We start from the raw sequence: 12,025 nt of genomic DNA on the forward strand, positions 1-12,025 counted from the left end.
ACTTCCGATTAATTACACCAAGATATCCAGGGACTGCCCTTTATTTGTATAGTGCCTAGTGCAATGAAATCCTCACCCGCGAGTGAAAATCTCCCTATTCCCACCATACATACAACAAACGACACCAGGCAGAATAAGGACTACGTTCCCTGCAGTGCTCTGTACAGCCAACTTAACTACCGAGGAAAGGAAAGCAATGGCAGACAGTGGTCAGTAAATTAAGTCTCACAGGATCTGGGATCCTTCTCTTAGTGAGAATTCCAGGCAGCATCATACATCTTACAACCCCACCTGCATTTTCTATCTGTAAACTCAGTTAACTTGGCAAAAAGACTGCCTGGCAAGCATAACCATCAGTATGCTGACTGAGCTGGTTAAGCTATCGTTTCTTATTAGTCTTAAATCTATTACCTTTCTATTGCATTTTTGTGTCTGATCCCTGGGGAAAAAAATCCCAAATAAATAAACCACACCTACAGCCACGGTGCAAAAACCCCTTAGCTCTCTATTCTATACGCGGGCTGACTTCAAAAGGAGTAAGGAACATGTGCAACACTGTAAATACTCAGTATTTGGCAAGGCAGCAGTGCCGAGACATGCCCCAAGTAGGTAGTTTGGGTCCCAGAAGCAGTGAAGGTGTCTCAGGATGTAGTTTCAGTGACAGTTAACCAGCTCTAACTACAGGCCTTTGTCAAAAGCAGCACCCATGATCTTCTTCCCACCCTTCCTTTTTCCATAGGATAGAAGATATCCATGATTTCCTAACAGCGTGACTGCAGGATATATACAGTCATTCCCTTTCTCCTGTTGGGTTGGGTTTTCTTGGATCAGTGATTGGTTGACCCAACTCTCTCCAATCTCATTCACTCACTGGCAATGGATACAGCAGGAATGCCAGGTTGAGAGCAAAGTTGTAGGAGTTGGCTACCTTTTATTCTTCATGCAAGCTTCCACTTAACATGGAAGAGCACCCACAGTATTTATCAGCTTGTGGTGCTTCACTTGGCTTAATTAATCCAACCGACGTAGCTGCGGTGCACCCGTCTGGGATGTGTCTTGCACCCTTCTGGGTTGCAAGCATATCCTTCAGCAGCGTTCGGGGAACGTAGCTGTATCTCCTTAGACACATCTCACATGGCTTTCTGTCATGCCCTGTAGCTTATGTCCTTACTGGCCTTTGAGATCAGATCTTGATCTCTTTTTGAAGAACGTCATATATTTATGGCACTGTAAAGCAACTAATGAATCGTATCAGCTGTTTCTAACACCTCAATAAGACTCCTCGATATCATCTATTGCAAGATGAAGAAAAACAACAGAAAGTAAGAAGGGCTAGTTTCTTTGCAGAAGAGATTGATACATGTGTACTGCCCATATGCCATTTGTTTCCCCAAATCAGTTGTGCTAAACATTTAAAAAAAAAAAAATATTTGGATGAAGCAGAAATTCATAAATTACAACAGCAAATACTAGAAGTGCTCTTTCTTATAATAATACAAAGAATGTACATAAGCTGAATCAATCAACATAAAACAGTTCCCCATACAGTCAAGGAGCAAGCTCTGCTATTGAGACTATTCTCAACTGAATTTCAGTAGGTGTTTTCAGAAATATTTGAAAATAAAACAGATTTCTGTCACTATTACACAGGCTGAGGTAGATCATGTTTATGTATATGATAACATAAGCATAGATGGCATTCTTCAGACACCAGACGACAAGATAATTTGGCTGGAGATGAAAGACACAGAGAACAATATTGGCTTGTTAAAGAGTTTTGTCATTTTAGTCATTCTTTTCATAAATCAGCCATGATAAGGCATGGGAATGGAGACGGATCAAGCAGAATTAGGAGATGAATTCAGAATAAGATACATAATCTCCAAATAATGATTTCAGGGGACAAAATGCAGGCACGGATGAGATTGCAGATCTGGAAACAAAAAGGCTGATGAAAATTAGAGGTTCATTATTCTCTGTATTTGAAGATTAGTTGTGGGACGTAAGTCCCACATTCACATCTTCTTTTAACAAAAGCTTATGGCCCGACTCTGCAAATACTTGAGAAGTGTAACTTTATGTGTCTAAGACACATTTACCAGTTTTTAGAAACTGGGCCACATCCTGCAATGACCAGCAAGGCTTTCAGACTTCACACTGAAGCCAGTCAACACTATCCATCCTACCTTCTTTTTAGTAGCCATCAGCTAACAAATTCACTGCCCAGTCTGTATTACCATTTAAATTAATCCAGCCTCTATACATTTTTACAATGAGGAGTATTACTTTTCAAAATTGTTTTTGGCAGAGCCAGAGAATGAGTATTTTTTTTCCTGCTGAAGTACCCCACCTTCACCTACATGGGGAGGGACCACCTTCCTTACGTCCTCCTCTGAAGCTGCTTACTGACATACAAAGATTTTACTGCAGACCAAAAGATCTAAAGCTGTAGGTCACTGGAAGATATTAAACGATAAGCAAATTCACATTTCTAAAGTAATTCTACCAATTTATTAGCAATGCTAGCTCCTGTTCCACAGTAGGGGAGATAATAACGAAGCCTTGTTAAAGGGCAATGCGATATCTTTTATGTAATGTCTTTTTTTCATTTGTGATAAAGTCATTAAAGCAGCACTGTGTCTTCTTGAAGCCTCAAACAATAGTCTGCATTAAATCTCCTGTGCAAAATTAAGGACAGTAGTTCACTGGAAAAATAAGCATCTGTTCTTGCTAATGCTGATGGCCTTCTAAAAATCATTAAACTATTCTAAATTGGTGACGATAAAACAAAGCAGAACTGTTTTAATATTTTCCAAAGCAAAGAGAAAATCCATTTCCCTTGTAAATACTTCTTTGTTCCAAATTTGCCTAGTAGCCTATATCTCATAAGGCACGTCTCCCTTACGAGCTGCCTAAATCCCATTCTCCCACAACCATCTAGCTTGAACTCAGTGTCTTTTAAACCTGGGTTGGTAAAGGTTAGTCTTCACTGCATCAACACAGGCTGCAGCTCCTGAGTCCTGCCCACCTCTCCTCCAGTCACAGACTCAAAGGAACTGGTGCGTGGGGCATCGCTGAAACACAGGTGTCAGCTGCAGTCTCCTTTCGGCCTCAGCGAGAGACTGGGCTGGTTTGCAGTAGGAGTAGCTCGCAGCTTCATTCTTCAAGGGCTACCCTAAAATTTTAGCTGGGCTACACTTTCTTCGTTCGCTTATTCTTTCTGCTATATTGCATTTTAAATCCACCTTCGCTTGTTCTAGATACTTAACACTTATGCAGTGTAAGGACTGAGATGCTATTTAAGAATGCTTCTTAATAACTTTTCAGAGGTTATCAGCCCAGGTTTGGACACAGAGCAAGACACAGACAAATCATGAAACAAAACGAAACATCTCCTAACAAGAAAGCTGAAGATCCTGGAGGTCAGGTACAGATGGTAGAGAAGAACTTTATGTTATACTTAATCCTTCCTGCCAAAAGACTGAGGACTCCAATAGTGAAACCAAAAGCAACACAGGAATATAATGGATTGATTGCCTGGCTTGGTATCCAAATACAGTAGAAAATGCTAGTCTCGGCTCAATGATTTGCTCTGTCCTGGTTCTCATCTACATCATGGGTGACTTCTACTACCACCACCACATGTAGTCAAGAGACAACACTTGGTAAAGACCAGGTTACCCAGAGCAGCACGGGGAAGATGAATTTCTGATAAATGAAATGCACACAGCCAGATGGTGCCTATTTCACCGTAGCCGTATGCCACAAAAGTTAAGTGAAGAACCAACTTAATGTTAAAAGCTGGTGATGTTTGTATAAAATCTTTTTTTTTTTTTTCCTCCTATTGTGCTTCCATTTTGGTGGAGTAGGTGTAAAAGGAAGGGGAATGTTACTTCTTTCTGAGCTTTTTATTTCTATATTGTCAAGTTACTACAGTGATCATTGCTCACTTTACCAATGTTGCTAAGCGGTGTTATTTTCTACTGCTTGAGTCAATAGGTCAGTGGGTTACTGGTTCACAAACTATAAGGAGACAACTTTCAAAAAAAGGGCTTTTAATAAAGTCCTAAGATAAACACATATTGTTTAATCATTAAACTCATCAAATTATGAAATAAATTGAAACCTTGGGGTAAAAACGGACTCAAACGCTGTGATTGTATCATCTGCTGAAGTAATCCACCAAGCCAACATCATACACGTAACATCATTACGACAATTCCCATTTGAAGCAGGGATGCAGGCATTTTGCTCACCTCCTTGTGATCTTGGAGACAAACTCAGAATCACAGGGGTTCCTTCTGGCCCCTGCTCTTTGCCAGTAATTCAGCACTGGCATCAAGCAACTCCTGAGAAAGCCTCCACCCCTTTGCCTCACCGACAGCAGTAACGCAGAGGACACCGCGGGAACACGAAGGCGACGAGGCGCAGCGGCACCCGACTGGGATCTGACCCAGCACCAGCCTGCCGTCCCTCCAAGCACACAGGCTTGCCTCCATGCAACAACTGCCCAGGGTGCGATTAGACTCTCCTCTACTGGCTGCTCTCTCATCAGGCCAACAGTGCAAGAGCCAGGAGAGCGGGGAGGAGTGGCTGGGTGTCCCACACAGCACTGCATGCATGCATGGCCAAACAACATCCACATTCCCCCAGCACGGTCCTTTCTGCCAATCCCACCTTGGAGGTCATGAACCACAAGGGACAGCCAATCAAGGCACAACTACTGAGAAAACACCTTTTCTGGCTGACATATTCACATGCCCTGCAGGAAAGCGTTCAATATCCCTACAAGAAGTAGGCATACATCCTTAGAACCCACAATTAATTTAATCTTGAGTTCAATAAAATTTTGCAGTAATGGCCCTGTAAACACCCATCACCATTAACACGGAGGACCCGCCAAGACCGGGCTGCTTCGCTATCACATGTGGCAGCCTCCCACACTGCAAGAGCAACCTGAGCAGCAACCCCCCTCGCTCCACCACGCGTTGTATGGCCTGGCCCCAAGAGGGCAAAGCGAGATCATCACACAGCACCACGAGGGAATTCTTCTGTTGCCACTGGAAAGGGTTGGAAGCTGATGCCAGATAAAATCAGACGAAAAATTAGGTGCGTGCTGTCACAGGAAGGTGTAACTACTCGCATAGCTGTGGGAGGTTCTTCACCATGATCTGTTTTAAAATCAGTATGATATTTATTTGAAATACAGGCTCAGACTTAAACAGGAGACAATTCAAAGTGGTCCTGTAGCCCCTCTCAGACCAAAGATCAGATGATATTATCCCAGCTCCTCCAAAGCTTCAGTAGCGAGGCATGGCAACTCAGTACTCTCTGGTCTGATCGCTCAGTGCTCACCACCCTGATCGAGGGCCACTGGTGCTCCAGACTCCGTTGATTTCACTCCTCCACAACTGACACAGCCTTCAGGATCCCCTAATCACAGATAAAAACTTTATTTTCACAGCCCTTAAACCATGTCTCACTTTTGCCCTTGCAGCAAACCTAGAGCCAATAGCAGATACCAAGCAGGAACAGCAAAAAACTCAGCTGTCTTCCTACAGGTTTTGGAAAAGTTTGCCTAGTCTTGTCTGGTGTTCAGCATCCTAAGTGATGAAGCTTTGGCCACTACCTTCAGAAGACTCAAAATGCCATCTTAGTTTGCAAATTTTCAAAGCAGAAATCACATCTCCCTGTTTACGCATACTCTGTGATGGAGGTGCAACTCTGGGCACTGTAACACCACAGACAGACACTGCAATTTCAAATTCATACTATTTGGATCACACTGTAGTTCCCACTCCATGCTTCCCAGTTATGATATTCATCTTCCCAAAGAGCTCCACGCTGTTTTGGGTAATCACATCCTTCAAACACTTGTCCCTGTTATGTCTACCAACATCTACATATTCAAAACAGTCTCTGAAGCACATGCTAAACATCTGTTTCAACCACCTTTCTCTTTAGAGTTTAAGTCGTTTGCTGGAAAATTGCCATCCTCATGGCTAGCTCCTCTGTTAGTGAACTGGAGAATTCATTTTGTATTTATTGATTGTTCCCTAATGAAGAGTCATAAAGGTGCCAGAGACTCTTGACCAGACACTACTTAATTAGTACCAAAGCGCATAAAATCCCAAATCAAACCGAGCTCTTTGTCCAACGGCTCAGTCACTGGAAAAGAAAAAGATGACATCATTTTCTGCTTACACAGAAGTCCGTAAAATTTTATTAAAAAAACCCTAAGGAAATTAAGAAACTATATACATTGTTCATTTCCTTCCAGTTCCTGAGACACCAAATAGGTCTTCCAGAATCAAATCACACTTTGCTAAAGGAAGTATTCCTCATAAAGGACCCAGCAATATGCATCATGCATAGAATTTATTTTTAACTAGACAAAGGCAAATACCAGTAAAACATTTGTCTTCTGAACAATACAGAGAAAGGTTTGTGTTACATACGAAGACATAATGCAAAGCATCCAGAAGGTATTAAGAATTACCTCTAATGGATCTGCCTTTTTACCATCATGGCTCATACAATATTCCAACCTTTATGTTCCCTCAAACTATGCTGTATTGGAGTATTTTCTGAGGGTACTTGCTCTCAAGAAGGCAGAGAGATGAGCAAGAACTCCATTAAACGTCAAGGTTTTTTTTTCCTCTCAAACTTAAAGCCTCAGAAACATCCTGAATAACTGATGTCTCCTTCCAAGTCTTTCAAATTAAGTCATCCTGAAAGTTAATTCCCTCTTTTCCATATCATTTAAATTCTCAATTAAATAATTGAGAAAATAGCAGGAAGGAAAAAAGCCAACTAACAGGAGGAAGCAAAAGCCCATCCCTACATGGCAATAGCATTGCTGCTTCTATTATGTTCTCTGCTTGTTGAAGGCATCTGTCTTCAGAGCAGTAAGGTGGCTTGGATTCTTTGGGATAATGTAAGAGGCACACAAGGAAATAAAGATCCATGATAACACAAAATCCATTAAATACAGACGCCCTCATAGTAATGTACAATCCCTGATGTATTTATTACCACGTTAGAAAATACCCTTAGTATGTCCAAAAACATAGTCTTCCATTCTCCTAAAATCCACAACTCCAATGCCAAACACTTGTTCTGCAAAAAATTCAAAATCCTATTCATGATCTCTGTCCTGTATTCAGCAGTCAGCGTGACACAAACTTTAGCCATCCGAAGTTTCTAGCCCTCTTATCATAATGATAAACAAGTGTTTTCCACCAGAAAGAGAGCAGGTTTGCACAAACAGAAAAGGGAATAGGACAAGCATATAAAGGACGAAAACAACCACAGTAAGGCAAATATCCCAAGAAGGCAGAATAGCAAAGATACGTATGGGCTTCTCAGACATATGAATTTGGCTTCTTTACCATAATCCATTATTCTTTCCTGTTTGTTTTTTTTTTTTTTTAAATTGCACCTTTCTTTATAATTGTAAAATTTACACCAACAGCATCTCGGCTATCCCACATAATTTCAATGTCTTCCATGGAGTTTTGTTTTCTGCTCCCAGCAGATGAGACAAGATGCTCACCGGTACGTCTCCCAAGAAAATTAGCTCCAAAACGGTAGAAATTAAGAAAAACGTAGAAAAGCAAATGATAATACAACGGGAGGGACAGCTAACCACAGAGAAGCTCAGGAAGGGTCACCAGCGCGCTGCAGAGTGAGGCCGCACAGAAACCTCGCTTACCCCTTGCTCGGATTCCAGCAGCTCTGTTTTGACTCTGACTGCCGGCATCCCATCAAGCATTAACATTCTGTTCTCAAAGGCGCTGATGTCCTAAGGCAAAAAAAGGACAAGGTTAATCAAAAAAATTGTGAAAAACACTTGGTTTAATTCACTGGTTTAGTTCTATGATATTGTAGAAGTAAGTTTCTTTTAGCAGAAATAAAGTTAACGAAGATGTAATATTAATTTCAAGGAGTAGCTATCAAGTTATTATTTCTGTTAAAATAGTAAATTATACTTTCAGTTATCCTTAAAAGAGAACTAAGTCTTTTTAAGCAACACGGGAAAACCATCTCCAGTTACTATTTTTTTTATTTTTAAATTAATCACACAGGTGCACATATATAAATTCATTGCTTTAGAACTGGAAAGGAGAGCAGTGATGTCACATAGCTTCAGGTTTTTGGCAGCATACTTAGGTATATTTGATTTCAATCAAAACATTTATACTTCTGTATTACCTAGAGAAAGCATACGCTTAAATCCAGAGAAGTTACAGTGAAGGCCTGTACACACACACATCCCCCCCATAAATTAACATGCATCAACAACAACTCACATTTCATATAATTCATTATCCTGTAAAGTTATCAGCATTTGTCAATGAAAATCTCCACGTGTGAGTCTTGTGTCTCTGACACAAAAGAAAAAAAAGCACGTTAAAAATGTGCATTGTCCTTGTAGTAACGGGCAACATATGCTGAGAGCTTCAATCTGAAGTGAGATTTGCAGAACTGTGCTTCCTTGAATCAACATCTCTGCTCCGAATGTCTCATCCCACTGTTGCCGGAGCCGTTTATGTAGACATGCCAAACAACCTCTTACGCCTTCAGTTCAAACACTACCTCAACCTGAGTCAATCTGCTATCTTGCCAAGGCTCAAGGATGGTCTTTCAAAGCTAGTCCCTTCAGCTGCCATGTTTGGACAACATGGAGAGAATAAAAGACATTTTATCCCTCAAGCTAGAATCTGACCTTACGAATTCAGACACCTTGGCCAGGGGTACAGAAATACGAAGACGTCACAGCTGTTTTTCAAATAGCGAAACTACAGCACCCATCACTTGTGACTCATTCACAGGCACTTACGTACCTGCAGCCCTGTCTAGAAGGAAGCACTTGAGACTGGAAACTCACCTCTGCTCTAACCGTTACCTCCCAGTCCTCAGTAACTCCACCGCAGTGGAAAAAATGTTTTCCCTGTGTTTCGTGGGCAGCAGATCTGTTCAGTACTGCATGGTGCCGTTATCCAAAAGGAATATGTTCACAGCCCTGTTTCTTATCATGGCTGCTTCAGGGGAATTTTAAGAAAACCAGTCTGTCCTAATGGAGCTTCCAAATATATTTTAAAAACTTAAGATTATTTTAAACATTTTCTTTTTTACAATTAATGCACCTCATCCCAGGATCTTCATTTTCAGGGATATAAATACTGCAGCAACTGTTTATTTCTATATACTCCTTTACTTTGTTGTAATTTAAATAACACTCTGAAAAGCAAAGAAACCGATAGGCCTGTGCTCCAACACGGTGCCACAGGCAGAGCAAATGACCTGCCTGAAATCCCCGTCACCCTCACTCTGAACCCCGGGTGTTAGAGCACACAGAGCCGCGGTTTGATGCTACAGGGCATGCAGGAACTTGATGGTAAAGCAGATAAACAAATGCAACAGGAAATGCAAGCTCTGTTTTTTTTTCCTTAAAAAGTAGATTTAGATAGTTCATAAAAAGCTCTAAACACTTAAGTTATAAAATTTCAGATCGAACAAGTAATTTTCAGCAGAACACCTCCACATTCAAACATATGTGAATGAAGACGAGTCAAGCTGTTGAGGTGCCCCGGTCCATGCTGTGCATCTACTGTATTTTAAGCTTGACACAACAGGAAGAAGAAGAAGAAGAAAAAAATGGTCTTCCTATGTCTTTTCAGCAATTTATTTTGGGCACCTTGATCTTTATTCAGTGTTCAAGGCAGGAGGTGGGGAAAGAGCAGGAGGGACTCTGATGCCACAAAACAGCTGGCTGAAATTGTTCCAGGCTTTACATCCCTCTTCCCAGCAAGGGCAGCACGCTGTTTGCTTATCAGAAGCGGATCTCGGGTGTCTCTGAGCTCCAGCAGCTTGGATGTGGTTTGGGGCGGAGCAAGAGCAGGAGCCAGCCTGGCATTCCTGGCTCCCCCAGCGTCTATTCTGCAAGCAGAGAGGTCCCTCTCCCTTCTTGATTTATACGCGGCACAGTTGAGTTTTACAGCAAGATCAGGAATATACCATCATCAAGCATCCCTTAGGCTGTTTAGCTTGTAGACAAAGAAGGATGAGCTGATATTGCTTCGTGTCCCTGAGGAGGTCTTGCCCGCCCGAACGAAGGGACGAGGCTGGCTTGCGCAGGAGGCGCAGGCAGGAGGAGGGGGGAAGACAAAGCGCCGCCGAGGAAAGGCAGGTTTAATGAACTGTTAGAATCTGATTAGAGGCTAATGTCCCTTTTAGTGCTTTGTACCAATTTACAGCTGATATACTTGAACCATTTTTCCCCACTGGCTGTGATAAACTCATTAGTTTTAAAAATGCAAGCTAACCAGAGCCTTTGAAGTTTAAAACTGATAAATCATGAAAACCTGACTAGTTCATGTACCATTTAACACATTTACATTTAACTAAATTTTCATAGGGCTCGCTTCCCCTTTTGTTCTCTAAAATCATATTTCTTAAATGCAGCGCTCTGCCTTTTGAGCGCTGGTCTGAAGAGTGAATGCAGTGAATAGCTCTGGCTTTTGGGTCATTTATAATTCAGAGTAGCAATAACCACAGAAGTAGATTCTTTCCAAACTATTTGATCCCTTCTGCATTTATACCTGGAAGGACATTTCTGTGATACAACCTGGGGGGCCCGCTGCCTGGTAATAGCCAAGTAGATCCTGTCGGTGTGCTATACGTATGGGTGACATGTTTAGCCCAACAGTCACCCAGAGAGCTCATCTCTCCAAACTGCGCTCTCCCGCCATAAGCCGCGTTTGCGCTACAGTATGTTCAAAACCATTCAGCAAATAGGATGTAATTGCCGAGGTTTGCATACGGCGGGCAGTCATCTAAGGCAAAGGGGCCTGACTCATCCCCACAGGGTCTGGGGGTGTGAATCGAGCTCCCCTGGGAGCCTCTCCCGTCGGCCAGGCAGATGGAGCATCCACACCTGAGTGAGGCCAGGCTGCTCCAGCGCCCCACGTTAACTGATGACACTCGGGAGACCCACCAGCAGAGACTGCCGATATGATGTATTGAGTCAATGCATTTTTCAGGCTGCAGTCCCCTCCTGGCTCACTCAACTCTTCATCAACTGTGGCAGTTAACTTCCAGCTCCCAATGTTGCCCAGGTGAAGGTGACCTGAATTCATGTGACAGCCCTTCCTTCTCTTTTCTCCTACCTCCCACCCCAACCCACCTGGTGGACTCCAGTCACCCACCTAGGTAAAACACATTGCAGATGTACGTCCCGAACTGGGCACATAATCAAGCCAAACACTGCCTGACCTTACCTAAACATCTGTTCTCTTGGATCAATAAACTAACTCATCCTAAAAGAGATCAACCTCTCTTTCTCAGTGCCATCCCTTTGAGCCTTTCACTAGTCACATTTATTCCCTTGAAAGATTTACTAAAAACACAAATCATACCCAGGTCCGTATGGGCAACTGCTATTAGAGCAGTTGTTATAGAAGACAGATAAGTTTTCAGGCTTACAAGCTCTTGTTCTGAGAAGCTATGGCAATCAGTCCAGTAACAAGACTCTTCCCCCTCCTAAAAGGCCTACATTTTCAGTACGGCACCCGCTGCAACTACAACCAGCATTTTCTTCATGCAGATGACTTTCTGTTGGAAGTTTTAATCAAATTATCTTTGTCTACTTCAGAGGAAGAGAAAACAAAAACTCATATCTAATCCTGGTACAAAACCCCCCAGCATCCTGTAGTGCTTATTTAATTATGAATTACACTATTATGAAATTTGACTCCATCCATGAGAAGGGCTGTGGTTTTGTAGCAAAGTTTTTAATTTGGCCAAGTCATATGTTTGAGAATCGCACTGCAAACTTTTAACAACAACAAAGGAGCTGATACCACAACCAACCTCCTGTCCTGAGACGCCACCAAAGACACCCTTAAACCCCCTCTATAATTTCTTCTAAGCACAAGGTGACAGAAACTCTACATCCCCATCCCATGCCTCAGTTGTCTCTCCCACTCTCCAAGATTTTCACGTCTAGCTGCTCAGTACTACA

The 12,025-nt window shown here is 42.2% G+C and overlaps 1 protein-coding gene across 1 annotated transcript in view; it reads right to left on the reverse strand.

The window, feature by feature from the left end:
- Positions 1-12,025, reverse strand: part of KLF12 (KLF transcription factor 12) — a 180,592-nt gene that overhangs the window by 137,210 nt on the left and 31,357 nt on the right. The window contains exon 3 of the mRNA XM_082337900.1: positions 7,715-7,804. Coding sequence (XP_082194026.1) covers positions 7,715-7,804 — 90 coding nt within the window. The remainder of the gene's footprint in view (positions 1-7,714; positions 7,805-12,025) is intronic.

Source organism: Platalea leucorodia, assembly GCF_965183815.1.
Source record: "Platalea leucorodia genome assembly, chromosome: 2".
NCBI lineage: Eukaryota > Metazoa > Chordata > Aves > Pelecaniformes > Threskiornithidae > Platalea > Platalea leucorodia.